The 20,331-nt window shown below is 29.1% G+C and overlaps 1 protein-coding gene across 1 annotated transcript in view; it reads left to right on the top strand.

The window, feature by feature from the left end:
* The window catches only part of LOC148311769 (limbic system-associated membrane protein-like), a 74,608-nt gene extending 54,504 nt beyond the window's left edge, over positions 1-20,104 (top strand). Inside the window, exons 6-8 of the mRNA XM_088278443.1 lie at positions 3,718-3,852; positions 15,069-15,282; positions 18,362-20,104. Coding sequence (XP_088134569.1) covers positions 3,718-3,852; positions 15,069-15,282; positions 18,362-18,483 — 471 coding nt within the window. The 3' untranslated portion in view covers positions 18,484-20,104. The remainder of the gene's footprint in view (positions 1-3,717; positions 3,853-15,068; positions 15,283-18,361) is intronic.
* Positions 20,105-20,331: the final 227 nt, after the last annotated feature.

The following is a 20,331-nucleotide window of genomic DNA, read 5'->3' as shown; positions in this document are numbered from 1 at the left end:
ATAATATATAACAGAAGATGGAAGGTGTTGGGGTGCATAAAGTATTTAATCAGGGTAGCCAAGAAAAGCCGTTTAAAAAAATCTTTGTTTTTTTTTAAATAATTTACAAAAATACATCAATTTTATACTATTTCTGTGAGCCTAAGTAGCGGATTGTAAGAATTAGGTATAAAATTGTGGTAGAGTGACTTTAAACTCAGAAACTATGACTCGAGAGTCCGTGACACTAACCACGAACCCCAACCCGACATATTATTTATATTTAAATAAATATGCCACCGACGACTAACTTACCAAGTAACTAACATACTAACCATCAAGCTGCTTCTACGCTTCTCCAATCAGGTAGACAGAGAAAATAGAATGCCATACCAATCTGACTTTTGCACATAATATTCGCCTCTTCCACATTCAAACATCTCTTCCATACATACACGCTGATTTTTCTGACTCCTTACCTGACCACTTTCAAGTATTTTAAATACTTGATCCTTGCATGTTTTTCTCGCCTTCCTTTGCTTCTATTACCAACCACATTCGCATTGTAAATTTGTTTGACTATCCTTTCCTTTCTTCACTTATTCGATTTTAATGCCCAAACCAACTCCACACACGTTTCGTAATTTTTATCGACAATCCTTATCTTAGCCTTGCATGCTTTCCTTATATCACCTCATATGATCATATTGATTTATTATTTCGAGAAATAAAAATACTTTGTGTTCTGATCCACTCACATTTTTATTAACCAACTAGTTTCGGCAACAACCTGTTGCCCTCTTCAGGGTTACATTTATTACTAAATATATATATATATATATATATATATATATATATATATATATATATATATATATATATATATATATATATATATATATATATATATATATTTTACATATAGATGTTTTTGTGTTTATATGGGATGCACGCTTCTGTAAGATACATATTTTATTTTGTAAAAGGAACTTGTTCTATCCTTATAAATAAAATAAAAAATACCTACGGATATAATAATAAATTGAGATACATTATCTTTTTAATGAATCCTCCATCATCTTTAATGTTATTAAAATAATGTAACCTACATTTCCCCGGAATGCTCCCCCACCCCTAAGATCTATGATAAAAGATTCTGCGTCTGTATTTCAGTCGACGTTTGACAATGACAGATCGACTGCCAAGTTTGTTTATCTTGGAAAGTTTATCTCGCACGAATTTAATTTCTGATGTTACTTTTTCCGGAGAGGTATTGTATCCGAATTACAGCTTTGTCAAGTCATATAACAAACAAAAATAAATATTACCTAAGTTATAAATAATCACTTCCACAATTTCTCTTATCAATCATATCTCTGTCCAGGCATACAATTCTGCCTTTTCATCAACGTTTTATCTTATTATATTATATTTATTTATTTATTCAATAAAATCACATTTTTTGTGATTCTATTAATTTACTAGACATTTCCACTTTTAACAATATTAAAATTAACATTATTTTTTGATATCTCATCAAAAATGAAAAAGAATATGGAAGTCTGGGCATTTACGGGGCTGACGACCATCATAGGCTGGTTTAAGTGATAACTTTACACACGTGTAATATTCACCAATTCTACCCATTTTTGACGACCACACTACTCAAATTCTTGGAAGTTCTATATATATGAACCCATTTTGAAACATTGTTCTTGAATCACTAGAGACATCTATTAATGAGATGAAAAGAAACTTTTTATTGAGCAGAATAAAAACAAAGAACCTCAGAAAAAAAAAGAAAATTGTTACGCTATTCTCTCCAGTAAAGAGACTAAGTACCTACTCTTTTGCTTTTTCTTTGACTTGTGTATTCTTTTTGCTAATTGTTCTAAACTATTTTTAAATCATAAAATGAATTAATATGTAGCATTTTAACGGATAAAATAATTTGGTAGATCTGAAATGGATCGCATCATTCGGCGATGTCGTATTTGATTGCACGTTATAAACATTTTTCTTTTATAATTTTATAAATAGGCATTATAAAATGCGCCCTCGGTAAGGAATAACTCAGCGAAAGCACATTATGATAAATTGTAATTATGTGTATGATAGAAAAAAAGTTAAATCATATTGCTTTATTGATACCATTGTACTTAAATATTATGCCTAAACTAGAAGTGATATTTTTCAAATGTTGTAATGATTTTTATTTTGACTGTCCATACACATCTAAGTAATATCTACTTTGTCCAAAAATACAAAAAAAACGTACTAGAAAAAATTGTCGCTTACTATGTTTTGAGTTTGGACAGCCGGTATATATCCAATGTGCAAATTTATTTATTCAAAACCGATTTGATTTTCATTTTTGGACAAAAAATATCTACTTAGTCCAAAAATGCAAAAAAAAATCATGGAAAAAAATTGTCGTTTACTATGTTTTGAGTTTGGACAGCCGGTATATATCCAATGTGAAAATTCGTTTTATTCAAAACTGATTTGATAACGTCATAAAATAATATTTGTGGGAATATTTCCGTTTCTTTTTTTAATTGGGATAACTGTTAAATTTACAAAGTTGTATTAGCTTACATGTTTGCTAATCGAATAAAGTATTTTAAAAAGATTCTATTGATACAATTTTTTTAATAAATGTTATTTTTATGAGAGAAGATTAATAGGGAAGAATTTTACATAAAATAAAAGAAATTTAAACTTGTCATACATCTACAAAATTATTCAGATAAAACAAAGCATTGCGTATACCGTTGATGATGCAGTTAAAATTACAAGATCGCTTGATGAGGACAATGTGATAAAATTGATCAAATTTGAACTGGCATTCAACATTGAATTGAAATCGCTGATGATCGTTAAGAATCCAACAAAAATATAAAGCGTTTAAAAATACGACGAAAAAATGTATTGGTATGCTGAAAACCGATATTCTTTGTAATTTAATGTACCGTACTTAAAGTATCAAACATCATCCAAGTGTCAAGCACGATCAAAATCTTCAGTAATATATTTTTATGTTATAAACATCACAATTTTTGAGGTCAATTGTCTTTTAAAAAATGAACCCTGAAAAATAATATTAAACATTTTTTAAACCGAGTATAAAAATGAATTCTTCTACCAACATTTCAGAGACCCTTTTTGTGTCCTTCTTATGGTACAAGATTGTGGCAGCAAAATAGTAAATTTCAATACTTATACCAATTTCATTAATTGAAAATATCATAAATATTAGTAATAAAATAAATAAGGTTGAATAGTTTATTTATTTTAATATATTTTTTTTTACTTCATTTTTAAACATTGTTTTAAAAATTCAAGTAATGTTGGTATACACCAATATAACTACTCATCAAAAATTTTGCTAACCGGTTTCGTGACGTGCGTTCATTGTCTTAACAAAGAGTCGGGTACGTCTCTATATCGGTAGGCTTAAATCTCGGTGAGTGGTTATTTATTAACATCACTAACATTTTTGTAACAAAAGGAAAAAATAGCTTACCAAAAAAACATGCTTTAAATAATGAAAATATGAATAATAATATTACTTAACCTATTCTATCCATATTTCACTATTTTAAATGTTCTTTGGAGATAATGATTCGGAGACTTGATAAAGATTTTTCAAATTGCGGTCTAGGTAGTTTATTGGAAAAGCAATAAATTCGTTAGTTTCATTGACAATTTGTTGAAAAACTTTTATATCTTCCGCAGGTTTCTACCGGAAATGGGTTATTGACGCATTACGTAAACCTTAACATCGTGGTTCCGGAAGCATTTATCCTCGGTTCCGGAGAGCACCACGTGGATACTGACAGCATCATAAATCTCGTCTGCATCATTGAGAAGGTAAGACAAATAGCTAACTTCTAAATAAATCATCGCACACAGGAAATTATATAACGGAAGAGGGGATAGAGGGAAACACAAAATGATTAAGTATTAAGTACCTAGTTATGTAATTATTCCATGCATTTTTGAAACACAATTTTCCAAACCACAATTTTCCAAATAAATAAGGTAGACTCCTAGATAATAGTAAATGAAATTTAAATATTTACAAAATACAAAAGTAGAGAAACTTAGATTTGCGAATGGGTATTTAGACACATACAAAATGTTGTGAAAAGAAATATTTCATCTGATCCTTTTGCTACCAACATCCGATATATCGGAGTTTAGCACTCTAGAGGGAAATGGTGAATTTGTCGATATGACGTCATGTAATTAAAAAAATACAATTTAAAGGGTGCTTCTTTTGATAATCACGATTTATGGAAATTTAAGCTATTAAATGTGATTTATTCAAGATAATTCAATCAAATTAAAAATTAATTAATAAATTTTGAATTAAATGTAATATAAATTTATTACGAAACTAAAAAGAAAATATATCAAAATAATATAAGTCTTGTCTACTATCGAATGTGTTCATTACCTGACTGATTTCATCCCGTTTTATAGTTTTCTTATTTTATATCTCATTCGTAAAAAGCGAATATTTTAATATGGATTCGGGGACAAACGTACGCGGATAATATAACCCGTCCATTTAGTCGCTCGAATAATTTACTGCCGCCGAAATAACTGCACGTAAAAAGAGGATCTATCGAGAAGGGAATATGAATAATTTAAGGCCAAATAAGACGGAGAGGGAGATAAAGCCACCTTAAGCATCCTTTGACTTACGAGGGCCTGAAAATTACCCATTACCACGAAAATAAGAGCACTTCCCCGTCGGTGGGGCCTTTTCGTTTTGAGAATGGTCTCCCGGGACAGCGACTGGATGCGGGAAGGTTAACAAGAAAACTTAAATGCGGAGGTAGAGCAACTACTCGCATGTCGTATACTATACCCGTATATTATCCTAGATGGAAATAAAATCCCAAGTGTAACATAAATCAAGCTCTTAGCGTTTATTTTCATTAACAGTTACTAATTATCAGAATATTCGTTATGAACGACACTCCTTATTTGAATTTATTTTATGTTATCCCTAAATTAACTTATTTTTTAATTTTTAAATTTATGTCATTTAAATTGTCATAAATAATATTTTAAATGTGTTTTAAACATGTGGGATTCGAGACTGGTTCAATTTAAGTAGAAGTCACGAACTCTAATATTTAGTTACGTGTGTGATCTCTCCATGTCACGACTTGGATAAAATTTTGAATACACATAACATTAAAAAATACCATTTTATTGGAACACAGACACGTGTTTTTTTTTTATATTTTAACAAAAAAAAATATTAACGAAAAATTACTCGAGTTTTATTTTTCATCTTCGAGACGATCCTATATTTTTATAAGAAAACGAATTGGTATAGAGACCAATATTCGTAAAAATCATAAACCAATACCATTCACACACTCATATATACAAAATTATACATGAAAAACAATACGTTAGTGATGACGATTAAATACCTCTTAGTTCAATAGAGAGAAGATATTATTTAGACTGGCGATTATTCACAAGTTAATTTAGTTTAAAAAATAAAGTCATTTTTGTTCAAAATTTACCTTAAAGCGATACATAGTTGTATGTCGTATTTAAAATTAAAACAAAAATAGAAAATTATGTCAATATTTATAATATAATATGGTATGATAATAACATTGGAAAAATTACATAGCACCGTTTGAAAAGGTCACCTGTGTAAAATAGTGTCACCAGTGAAAAACAGTTATTTGAACATTTAAAAACATCATGCGTTTGAAATTATTTTTTACGTCAATATATTTAATATAAATTGATAATAATAATTTAAAGGGCCAATTAATAAAGCACGGGTTTTGTGAGAAATCTCGTCAAGACAATTTTATGTTTTACAGTAGTTTAAACATTTTCAACAACGTATGTAAATGATTATTTTTCAAAAACTTTATAAAATTAAACAACTTTGTTTTAACCACGTTTTTATTATAAATACACTTAAACCTACCAGTTTCGACAAGAACCTTGTCATCATCATGGTTAATTAAATTCTAAAACATTAAAGTACTCATAATTAATAACATTCCCTTACCAAAAACTTCCACACTTTTTTCTCCGTAAAAAAATCCTAAATGTTTTTTTTTAATGTGCATTGCGTAGCAACCTAAAGTGTACTAATAATTTTAAAAAGTGGTTAAAGCAAAGTTGATTAATTTTATAAAGTTTATAAAATGTACCATAAAGCATCTGCGAAAAACTTTCAATAGATTATTTTTTACGTCAATTATATGATTATATTGTCATTAAATTTTTAATTGGTATCTCTATTTATATTTTTTTTACTAATTTGTTAAGTTTCTTTTATAAGTCTTAACGCCAAGTTCCATTAAGGGATCTGTGATGTGATATACTAACGTTGTCAATCCCTGAATAGGAATTATCCCTGCAGGAAGCTGTTTGAAATCCGCTTCTCTGGCAATCCTGCAGTGATATTTGACTTGTTGTTAATTAACACGAAACATAGAGCGCAGTCTGCTGTTACACAAGATGCAGTGATTGAGATTTAATGAAGCAGTGCGACTGGGTTTCTGATCAACTTGGCAGGAAATCCTATAAAGACGTTATGTCTAAACCGGATACTACCGAATGCATTGCTACAAGTACACATACATATAAACTATGCATTAGTATTTAGCTTCCATATTAGTTTACTGTAACAATCACGGAGCTATAATATAATTGAACAATAAAACTTTTAACACTCTCCTTACCATTTATTGTTCACATTGTGTAATACCACTTCAGTGGTATTACACAAAGAGAACGATGAATACCAAGGAATATATATGAGTGTTATATTATTATACCACAAGGCTATCAATGCTTTTAATATACAAAATAAAACTTTTTTCGTAATTGATTCGGCATACACTAAATTTCAATTTTCACTTGGTAACCACCATTGTCCGTTTCCTTAGTGTAATGGTTAACGTGTTTAACAACCGCGCTGGAGGTCCCGGGTTCAATTCCTAGGGGGCGGGGATGAAAATTAATATCAATGATTTTACACTGTAATATTTATTTTATATTACCCTGGACTGGTCCCTGAGGAGTGTGCAGTGCCCCATTAACCATTGGGTGCGAATAAGGTTTAGAAGAAGAAGAAAATTGTTTCTTCTAATTTGTTGTGATACGCTTTTTTATGCGTTCCGCGTCATTTTTAAACACTGTATATGGTGTTTGAAAATGATGCAGAATATATATGAAAACACATATCACAATAAGAAATAGTGATATTTTAAATTTAAAATAACATTGGATGAATAAAAAAAAAAAAAGGCAATTATTTGAACATAAAAGCACGTTATCATTGAAATTTTATTATGAACATTGCGTTTAAAATTAATATTATACAAATAAATATGGAAACATTCGAGAGTTTTTTTTGTGATTTGTTTTTATTTAATTTATATTTTCTTTATCCAAAGCTAATGATCCAAATTCACACAGTATCTTGTTCGATAATTCAATTAGGGCAAGGTGATCAATCTTGCACTTCAGGTAGCAGTCCGGGGTGATATTAAATAAATATTGCAGTGAAAAATCTCTAACCACGAGATCATAACCCGCTCCAGAAAAAGCAAGAATTTTGTAATAGCAACAAACCTTACAATGCTCATCTTAATAAAGATGAAAAAGACAAAAGAAGTCTGTGCTTTAACGGGGCTTGCGACCATCATAAAATGGTTAAAAAGACCACTTTACACGCATATAACGTGAATTGAGATGTCAAAAAGTAATATTAAACTACCAAATTCTAAAAAGTTTTTTTCATGCAACGCTATACCGATTTCATATACCGATGACCCCATAAAAGTGATAGATTGTATGGGAATGCGCGTAAACAAATATGAAAAATAACTCCTTTAACTGGAGAAAATCCAGATTTGTGAACAAATACTTGGACACATTAAAAATGTTGGTAGTTTAAAATGAACCAAGTGTTTGAAAAGTTTATTTAAATTTTACTCAAACTAAAAAAATATAAATTTTAATTTATTCTAAGAAAAACATTTAATTGAAAAATAAAATTCAGATGGTGTTTAACACTTTAACAAAATACTTTTGGAATTATTATTCAGATTGAAAAGTTTTATTTTTATTTTTAAACCCTTTTTTTATTTGTAGGAAAAAAAATAAGAGACTCCACATTAGAAATAAGAAACTTTTTATGATTAAATAAGTTGTGAAAATATCAAGAACTAACTACAAAACCCATTTGAAAATAATAAGTGAACGGAATAAGGCTTTATTTAGTAATAAAATACAGAGTTTCTAAGTTACAGTCGATTAAGCTGGAAATTGGGTAATAAAGGAGTACATAAAATAATGACCGAAGGCAAAACACCTTAATTTCGAATACAATCAACTGTAACAGGTGTTGTGATTGGGAGTCGTTCTGTAGTTTGCACTTACACCCCCTTCGAACCGGCAGTGCCGCCCACAGATGCCGCCCAAACTGCCGCCCATAACTGCCGGCCGGCCCGCCGTCCGCATACAGATGAAGCCGAGTACGTGATCCGATATGTCATTCGCCGGGCGCCACCGCAGAATGGGCTCTAAGAACTAGAGACGTCAGTGACCTACGAGCATGATCGTCGAAAAATATTGCATGAAATATAATAACATAAAAAATATTTTGTCTATATTAAAAGTATTGATAAAATTGTCTTGATGACCTGCGATGGAATGATTTTTCCAAAACCGGTAGTCACGAATAAGTAAGTGTTTATAAAAGTGGTATAACACAAAGCAAACAATGGATGATAATGATAGCGTTTTATTAAAAAATATTGTCCGCCTCCGTAGTGTAATGGTCAGCACGCTCGGTTACCGTACTGGAGGTCCCAGGTTCAATTCGAAGGAGGAGGTCAAATAAATATGAATTATTTTTTTACTATAATATATTATTAATTCAATATTGCCCTAGACTGGTACCTGATGCAGAAAGCTGATCACCTTTCCTTCATGTGATTACGATCAAGATAACACTTCGTTGATATGATGCAGTGCCTTATGCACCATCGGATATGGATGAGGGTTTGAAAAAGAATATAAGCCTTGTAAATCTCGATACTTCTTTAATGCCATCTCAATAGGCTCTTTCACCTTTATTGAAGTATCAACAAAAATCTTATAAAGAGTTTCGTTTATTTTTATTTCAATCGATTTTATCGAAACCGAGTACACAAATAAAACTTTGAGTATGTATTGTAACCGGTTATTATTCCATCGGTCGGTTGTGCGCATCACTATTGATAACATCTTTGCATAAGGGTGCGTACCTTGAAGTGGAAAAAGTGTGGGTTCAAAACTTTACGGTTATTTTATTGCAAAAGTAAGTAGAAGGGCTGAAGATGCCTGTATTCAACTGCATGGCCTGTTGTGGGGTCAAAACTTCTGTTACATATTACAAATTATAACCCATACGACATATATTCATACTGCGCACAATAATTTGGCATAAAATATCGAATTTATTGTTATAATGTAAGCTTTCACATTATACTAATAAAGTAATTATTTAATTATTTAATTTTAAATGTAAAATGAAGTAATCTTTATATGTGAGCTTAAGACAATGGAGAGTTTCATTCATAATTTGGTATTTAATAAAATGTGTAACGACTGATAGTACAGGAACACTTGATGGTGAGGAAGACGGACAACGCTATACCGATTTCATAATATGAAATCGCTATAGCGTTGCACGAAATTCATATACCGATGACCCCATAAAAGTGATAGATTGTATGGAATGCGCGTAGAATAATATAAAAAATAAAGTTGACTCAATCTAAAACATATATTAAATTAAACTTATTCTAAGAGAAATATTTAATTGAAAAATGAAATTAAGTTGTGTAAAACTTTTTAAAATAATACTTTTTGAAATATTTACTCAAATTGAAAAGTTTTATTTTAATTTTAAAACGCTTTATTTTTATTTGTAGAAAAATTTAAAATAATAATAGGCTCCACATTAGAAATAAGAAAAACTTTTTATGATTAAATAATTAATAAAAAAAATAATGTAAGCTTTCATATAATACTAATGTAGTAATCATATCATTATTTAATTTTAAATGTGAGATTAAGTAATCTTTATATGCGAGTTTAAGATAATGGAAAGTTTCATTCATAATTTGGTATTTAATAAAATGTGTAACGACTTAAAATACTGGAACACTTGATGGTGAGGAAGACAAAAAAGTACTATGTGGAACAAATATTTATTTTGCCAAAATTAACGAACGATTGGCAACGCCAATCAGTTGAGTCGAAGCACAATGTTTCGCTTCTTAGCAGTACTGATGTCTAAACACAAAGAACACACTTCAACAAACCGATCAAATAATACTCAGTAATGAACTTAAGAGACAAAGGACACAAGGACAAAGCACATGTGTTAACCCTAAATTCTAACCTTCTCTGAGCGCACTAAATATTACACGGTGGGAAAATGCATTCAACAACGTCGTGTATCAAAAAACTCGATTTTTCAGGAGATCGTTTTTAATGTTTAAGAATAAAATTAAATGTATTAAAAATAAATATCAAGCCACTTATTGAACATTTTATTGTGCAACAGATCTTTTTAGGTAAAACCGAAAGGTTTTTTCCATTTGAAAAATATTTACAATACTTAAAAAACAGAATTAAACAAAAGTTTTTCTTAAAAATGCAAAAAACAGCACTTTCTGCCTGCGGGTAAATATAAAGTTAAAAATACGCCGCTTTTGCTGGGATATAGTAGATTTTCTGGACATTCCGAAAACATGCATAATTGAAAGTTGACGGTTTTTTGATATTTGACGTTGTTGAAAGGAGTGAGCGATATAAATGCGCTCATGAACTGCGTTCATTTATTCTTATCGATTACATTTATGCCTTATTAAATAATCTTAATATCTATACAAGAATACTTAATAATTTCAAAATTAGAAAAGGATACAATTTTTTAGAAAGTAATTTATATTTTTACGGCACATGCGAAAAAAACATAGGTTTTAATCTCCCCTAAACGATAAGACAACGTCTATCTACTGCCTACGCCAAGTTATGCTGTCAGTTTTGAAAGCAAAATAAAAGATAAAATAATTCGTTTATCAATTCGTTTGGTTGGACCAATTTGGGAGAAGCAAAATGTATCTGCAAATAACCGATAAGTTTTTTTTTTTTTTTTACTACTTAACCATACTCTAAGAACTTAATGAGAAAGATACTAAACATATCCCTTAGGGACCGATGTATGAATGATTGAGTAAGAGAAAAGACAAAGGTAAAAGATGTGGTTCAAAGAATCGCATAACTCGGCAGTCCTAACTCAAAGTCACAGTAAGGGACATTTTTTTGTGGTACTTTTTTTTTCATTTTTTGACTAAGTAGATTCTACTTAGTCCAAAAATGCAAAAAAAACTTTCTATAAAAAAATGTCCCTTACTGTGTTTTAAGTTTGGACAGCCGAACTGGGCAGGTCATGTGGTACGTACGTCTGAGGATATATAGACGAAAATAGTGTTTGACTGGAGGTTTAGAATACGACGTAGAAGCAAAAGTAGGTCCCAGACAAGATGGTCCAATAACATTAAAAAAGTGGCGGGCCTGCACTGGAAGAGAGTCGCGTCAAACAGAAAACTGTGGAAGTCCAAGAAAGAGGCCTTTATTCAAAACTGGACACAAGAAGATGACTGATGTAGTATGTTAAACTCAACAATTCTGAAGAAGAATGATGTCTTTTAAGACGAGTGTTCTCGGTGATATGATTGAAAAATACTGAAAAACCAATATGAATTACTTCCGCCGATATATTTAATGAACTATTTTTTACGAGTACCTATCGGATTTTCATTGAAGAGCATCAATATGGAAGAAAAATAATATCAAAAATCATATAAATTTTTTATTACTTTTTCCATCAAATCAAGAAGTCTCAATATCGGATGATAAATTACGCAAAGGAAATACAAACTCATATCGCACCAGTACGTTAAAGGTGCCATAACTTTAAAAAAATAGTGTTTTGAGTTAAGTGTGACATTTGATAGAATTTGAAACGTACCAAATTACCTTTGCCCCACACGCAGTAAATGGATCTCTAACGTGATATCGTATTTATCGATATATTATTTTTATAATTTTTCTTGACTGCCATAATACGAAATGTGATACTCTTCAACTGTAATTTTGATGATTTTACAAGCTATAAATTGGCGGAAGAGTCGAATTTTAGTTTGAAAAAAGTAACTAAAATGACGAAAAACATCAATGTCGTTTTTTATTCAGTTTGACATATTTCGTCTTGTGAATTTGATTTATCGACCATAGGAAACATGTAAATAAACACGTAAAGAAAAATAAAACAAAACATCAAAAAATATTACTCATAATATTTCTGCAACGCAAATGAACTTTGTCTAAAACTCGGCATCTTCATATGACGTAATATTGTAGAAATAAATTCATATCTTTATTTAGTCTAGAAAGGATTTCAAAAGGGTTTTAAAATACTACTTTCTCAAGAATCTTCCGTCAGTACGGTAACAATATTATTTGAAAACTCTTAGCTTTTGCCAGTTTTGTAGAAATGTCTAGTACAATTTGTACCTCTCGTATATTATCTAGGTACATATTATATTTAAACGTTCAACTTCCTAGGTTGGGATTGAACAAATTAAACAATAATACAAGTAGTATTTATATATGAATTTGTAAAGGTTTCTATATTCGAATAGTGTACGGTTCAATGATCGACATCAAACAATTTAATTACTGAGCATCAAATTTTCATAACCAAAGCCTCGTGTGCTTACAATCGATTTGTTTTAATAATATAACTTTATCTCATACCAAAATAGATTACAGTGTCTAAAAATAAATTATTAATTTGACATTTTAAAAATAGGCTTTTGCCAAAAAAGATATTAAGAATACGGAATAAATCACAAATTATCCGACCTTGCCACGGCTGGCTTAGGTTGAATAATCGAGACTTTCCCTACTATAGAACAGCAATGCGTTGAGAATTATTGGTAACTAATAAAATAAAATTCCAGGTTTCATTCTCTCTATTTTTATTTATAAACTTTGAAAAAATTTCATATTTCCTGTTTTTTTTATAAAAGAAACCGTTTTTTTGCATTTCGTACGGACATCCATTAAGTTTACCGATTAGGTTTGTAAATGGAGTTTTTGTTTTGTATTATTTTTTTTTAATCGTAACTGTATATATTACATGTTAAATCAAACACTGATTTTTTTAGACATGAATTTCAAATTGTGTCGCAAAATTGATTTTTATGTGTTTTTTAACAATATAATAAAACTTAGTTGACTCAAAAATCAGCGTTTAATTAAATATTTATATGTTGAATACAAAAATGTTGAGCAATATATTTTTCAATGTTTAGTTATCGTATTTAATTGTATAAAATGAAAAATTAATACCCTGTTTTCAAAAACTTGGTTAAGAGGCTGGTGGTATTATTATATCAATTAATATAAAATGAAATTTAAATGTACCAATAGTAATACCAAAATAATGATTTAAAATTTTTATCAAAAGAGCCTTAGAAATATAAGGCGTTCGTTTAATTACGGTTATTCAATAATTTAAATTTAGAGAGAAAGATATTCATTTATGAAATAAAGTGACCAAAGTTTTAGGCATTCATTTTACAAAATTTTGTAACGGACCCGTTTGGGTTGATATTATTTCGAAATATTAATTCGATTTGATCTATCAGAATTTCGTTTATTACAAGTAATTCAATTGATGTAATAAATTAGGTAGTTAATTCAATCACAGGCGGTTGGCAAATAAATAGGGAAGCGATATTCAGGGTTAGAAAAATAGAAGAAAAAACTTCTAGATACATCAACGACAGAAAATAAAATCTTTTTTATTGCATCGTTAGCCAAGGCTGAAGTCTTTTATTTATATATCGCGAGAGGGGGTCGTATTGAAGGCAGTAAATACAAGCAAATAGTTTTCTTTCGCCAAGCATCGGATAGAGACGCAGTGAGCAGATGGAAGCGAAAGAAAATAAATATCAACATTAAGGCGTTTTATGGAAAAAAAAGAAATATTTTTCTACTTTTTATTTAAGTGGCTATCTAAGAGAGTGCTTAAGGCTTAAAGGGGGTCAAAAAAGAAGAGGCTGTGGGCTTTTTAATCAAAGCCTTCTTATTTTTCGTTCTTTGTAGTGAGCATTGAATGCGTATGATAAAGCGTAGAAAAACAACAGAGATGACAAAATCCATATGATATTTTGATTTTTATTTAATATTTTGAATTTCACTTTTATTATGTTCAAAACCTCGCAATAATTAAAATTAAAATTGACTCACACATAGGGTGTTAACTTTTATTCGACAATAAAATATTGAAAACACACATAAAAACAGTTACACGAGTATAGTGATAAAAGTTATAATAAATTACATCTCTTAATGATGTACATTTAGTGCTTCAAGCAAATTAATCCTCAAAAATAAAACGCAATTTGGTTAATCCTTTTTTTTAACTTCCTTGTTATTAAAAATAAGCAGATAAAATATACATTTTTTTACTTACACTTATATAACCGAATGGTTCTTCTTAAGTCGGTAAAGAAAAAAATCATGGGCATCGATTGCATATCGTAGCTAACATTTTAACAACAAACGTAACGTCCATAATTTAAACTTTATACCTTCGAGGTAAAAGTAAAGATTATCATTAATTTTAATTCTGTTTTGAACAAAATTTTAAAAATACTGACCTTCAAATTCTTTTAAAATGCTTAAGAAATTAGAAGAAGGATCAAATTCTTAAAGTTGATTGCACCCCAGAAAATACCTGTATTATCTACACTTGACTTACCGAAGTACGTTTATAATAAAATCATTTTAATTTTAGCCCGGATACAATTGAATCTGAATTCAAACATCGCTTTGGGTAAATTATGAGTCAACGATTATAGAAATGGTCAAATTCGATGATTTACGCATTGATTTGAACCCGAGTAAGGCAATATATTTTGTTTGTTCCTTTTTTATTTTGGTATTCATTTTTTTGGCAGAGTCCCGCACCGCCTCAGTATGTTTTTTGGTACCACAATGAGCGCATGATCAACTATGACACTGCTCGCGGTGGCATCACCGTGGAGACTGAGCCTGGACCCAAGAGCCAGTCTCGGTTGACCATCCGCGGGGCAAGGGATACGGATTCTGGTAACTACACCTGCAGTGCGAGCAATACGGAGCCAGCCAGCATCTACGTCTTTGTAACAGAAGGTGGGTATCGTAAATTTATTTTAATAAATTATTATAATACTTACTGCTCTCTAATTAACTTATATTTATATTGATATAATTAAGAGATTTAATTTTTGAGTTTTAAAAATTTAATGATATATTTGTAGCGATACAATCTCAAATATCTGTTATGATAAGTTTTGTATTTTATAATACAATTGTGACTTTGGTAGAAAACAAAATCAATGTTTTCAAGGTAGTTAGTATTAATTCAGCAAACTGGGCTTCTAGTAGTAATAAACACAAATCACAAAGTTGTTAGATCGAAATCTCAATAAAAATTAACTGATACACGTGTAGCCACACATCTCATTTAACTGATGAGACCAGCTTTGAATTTGATATTACAAGTATGATTTTGGTAGAAGCCTTAATCAATATTAACAAGTTAGTTCATATTTATTCAGCCAACTGGTCCTCTTGTAGTAAAAGACACAAAAAAACAAATTCATTACACCACTAAAAACACATTTTCCCCTTGGCAATCTGCGGTTATACGATCATACCACAGTAAATTAGGATAACCTTCTCATCAATTTAGGAATAATGTTATATGTAAAATATCTTATCGTATCGTCCGACCTTCAAATAATTTGCCTGTGGCAATAAACGAAATTCGTTTAATTACTTGAAATTCAAGGCTGGATACGTAAAGCTTAAATATTCATTTAATGAATATAACAAAACGTGCTCCGGGGAACAATTGCTTATTTTTAAAGTAATTTTTTAATCAATACATTTCCAGTTTGATGTTATATGAATATATTGGAACAAAAATCCAAATATCTAAAGCTCATAGGCCAAATCACATATAAAGAATGATGCCATCAATTGTGTATACAGTAAAACGAAAAGAGGCTTACGAATTTTCGTGTTTGCCGAAACTGTTTGACGTCATTAAAAAAATATTGAATACCGAAAAAAATGGTTTAAAAATTATGTCATCAAAAAACATAATTTCAATCATTTATGAATATTTAATCATCTTAAGAAATTTTCAAAGATTTCATTTTTAACCGAAAGTGACAAAATAAGAAGTACACACTTTTGAGGAACTATAAAACAGATATTTTTTTAAAAATATTTTTAGAAAAAAAAAGTTGAAATTTAAACTGTTAACACGTTTTAACAACCTTTATTAAATTTTCCCGTCTGTGTATTTGTTTTCGTGTTTGTATGATATTATTTTATTAGCATATCACTTTTAATACCAAAAAGTTTCAATAACAAAACGTTTCTCAGTATTTCTAATAAAACTACAATATATATATATATATATATATATATATATATATATATATATATATATATATATATATATATATATATATATATATATATATATATATATATATATATATATATATATATATGTATATATATATATATATATATATATATATATATATATATATATATATATATATATATATATATATATATATATATATATATATATATATATATATATATATATATATATATATATATATATATACATATATATATATATATATATATATATATATATATATATATATATATATATATATATATATATATATATATATATATATATATATATATATATATATATATATAAATAAATATATATATATATATTTGCCATGTAACATAAATTTATTTAGATTTTTTTCATTATTTTTTATTTACATTTTTTGTAACTATTTTAATAAAAACTTATATTAAAAAAATTAAATTATATCATCCTTTCACATCTGTAATATTTTCACAATGTTTCAGCATAACTATTTTGCTTTTAAAATCAATTGAAAAAGGGTTTATAAATTATTTAAAAAAAAAAAGTTTAAAGGATATTGAATTGAGTTACATTTAGCATTAGATATATGTACAAATGTAAAAATATGAAACGGTTTTTACAAACTGATTGGGTTGTTAATGGAGGGTTTACACTGTTCGATTTTTGTCGTGCAAATAATCGACCCACCGTATAGTGCCTAATTTAATTTTGTCTGAAAATATTCTCTACTTTAGGAAAGCATCAGCCAATTTTCACCCAACACAAGCGATGCGTCGCCACAGCTAGTTTACATTGTAACTTGCGTTATCAGTAACCTACCTGCGGCCCGTCGAATCAACTATTTACACGTGTCGATTTCCGCCGTGCCTCGCCGCACGGCATAATTCGACCCGTGTAAACCCACATAACAAACAAACTACAATTACATGTAACAGAGAGCAAAGAACACTAGGGGAGTGATATGCTAAATTTTATTCGTGTACAGGACTCATTGATTCAGGTATTCAAAAGGATGGAACAGAGCAAATATTTGTATGTAAATGAATTAATTAAATAGGTAACTCTTCGACTTAAAATTTTATGAACACATACTTATCTGCAAAAATCATCTTATTTGCTTATTTATTTTAATATAAATAATTAAATTATATAATCGTTTGCATTTTTTTCATTTAATTAGACGTAGAGAACCTGTACATATTGTTAACCAGGCGATCGCCATGGATCTTTCTCGAAAAACATCTAGAGGCAGACCAAAAAATTCATGGATGCTACAGAAAGATAACACGATTCGAAGGCATGGCCTAGGTGAATTTGTATATGATAGAATGACTTACAGGACCTGAGGACGAGGAGAGCTGACTCTAATGGTTTATAAAGACGATAAATTAGGATGGAGCCTGGGAGAATATATTTTTCATGTAATTGTATTCACAGTTCTCCCTTTTTTTACTGATAAATTGTACTAAGAACTTTTGTACTTACAAATTCCTCCCGTTCTATTTAGAGAAAGGCAGAACTGTACTATGCTATATATTTATGTAATGTTTAGGAAGATGAGATACAAATCTCCCGAATGAATCCCATCTACGTATCCTGACTTCCAATACACGAGATTGCGTACTAATGTGTAGCTTTATTGTAAGCTCATCAATGCTTTTATGTTGATGACAAAGAAAAGTGTCAGTGGAATAAAGTAAAGCTTTAGGGATTTCGAGACATTTTGCTGAAACTTTTGTCGAGTTGTCGCTAACTTTTTTCTTTTTCTAATCACAGGAGACAAAATGGCCGCCATTTCGAGAAGGAAGAGTTCGAGGGGGAGTTTGAGCAGCGAAAAGAGTGTTTGGTGTCTTGTTGCCGTAATCGTTAGCGAACTGTTTTCATTCCTCGCACGGTGACATGAACACTAAATCGGGTTTTAAATCATTATGTACTCAATTAATAGAAATAATGAAATTTGTAAATATTCTAAATTTTTAAGAATTAATTGACATTCCAATTATTTAAAAAAAAAATTAGACTAGGTACCAATTGTTTTTTTTATAAATAATATGGTTGATTTAATATAAAAAGATAATATTAAGGGCCACCATATATAATGAGTTTTGCAATATATAATTAACAAATTCGGCATTAAATATATGCAATAACAAAATTTAAATATAAAAATTAAATACTTGTATAAAAACCCATTTTTGTGTTTATAAATTGAAACATTACTAGTTTTGAGAACAGTCATAGTTCTCTAAACTATTCGTATGTATATTGTATTAATAAACATAAAATATCATCATTTGGTTACAAGAGTTTTACATTTATTGAGAAAATAAATTAAAAGTTTTTTTTAAATATGAATTAAGCGAATCAGGGAAATATGAAATTAAGTGAATAAATGTACCCATTGTGTGCAATCCTCGATTTTCATATTATTATTTATTAGGTAGTGTATGGTGAAATGTAATATTTATTACATTTTCAGAGTAGCAAATTGATTAAATATTATTAAAATAGATAGTTGAATTCACACCGTAAAACGGGTAAAATAACCGTTTATTTCATTCAATTCATAAATATTTACATATTAGAGTTTCACGTTAAAAAGCACCAAATTTGAATCGATTTAATTTATGTATACGAGATTCCATTATGTGGAATAGAAATCCAAATAAAAACACATTTAATCCTGTTTTATATTATTACTAGCTGTACCCAGAAACGCGTTGTTAGGGCTCAGATTGGTAAAATGAAAAAGAAAAAAAATGAAATCGAAATAAATTATAAAGTACACATTTTTGAGATGATTCATGTAATATTGCTTGTGAAGGAATGAAGGTGTACAAAAAATACGACACAACAACGCCATCAAAAATATTTAAAATGTGACAAGATCTGTCAAGAGAAATCGATAGTGACACCACCTGTCAAAAAACACGCTATCCGCCATGATCGATATTTGACATTGCTTGTGTTGCTGTTAAGTTCAACAAATGACACTACCATTACGATAAAAAAAGTCATTTGAATGCAAATTTGTAAAAATATATAGCAATCGGTGAATACCTTAAGGAGATTTCTATTTATATAGACATGGTACGTCAGACTACAATTTTTCTAGAATTTCTTAATATCCGAACAGTTTATGAAAAAAATGTTTTGTTCGATAAAAAATCGTAAAAATTTCATATAAATATTTATATTTCATGTATTTCCAAAATTCGAAATTTTTATTGAAAAATTGAACATTATTTAACACTACATAAAAACATTTAAATTTAAGGCATGTACTTAATTAAGGTAAGGGTTAAAATATTCAATCCAGCTTAGTGATATCTATCACGACTTGTTTTACTATTTTTTTTGATGAATAATTTTGTATAGTATGATTTTGATATTGTATGTAATAAGATGTCATCACATCAATCAATTAATATTTAGTTTGTAAAAATTAAGTAAATTAATGTATATACATATTTTTCCTGTAAATATTATGGATATAATATAAAATAGGTTCTGTCAATAAAAATAAGCACATTATTTTATTTATAAGTTCATAATATTTAATAAAATGGGTTATAATGAACATGAGAATTAACATTTACGAAATAAATTACTGTCACAAAAAACTGGTGTTATTTATTTTTACGTGAGAATTTTCCGAAATATTGTGAATTATTGCTTCAGTATATTGCTAAATGAAAACAAAATTGTAAGATGTGCTACGTCATATCATGACTGCATCTGCAGTC

This window comes from Brachycentrus maculatus, unplaced genomic scaffold (assembly GCF_059751285.1).
Source record: "Brachycentrus maculatus isolate JH-2025_06_01 unplaced genomic scaffold, ASM5975128v1 h1tg000057l, whole genome shotgun sequence".
Lineage (NCBI taxonomy): Eukaryota > Metazoa > Arthropoda > Insecta > Trichoptera > Brachycentridae > Brachycentrus > Brachycentrus maculatus.
The sequence above is the reverse complement of the archived record's forward strand: the minus strand, read 5'-3'. Positions and strand labels throughout refer to the sequence as shown.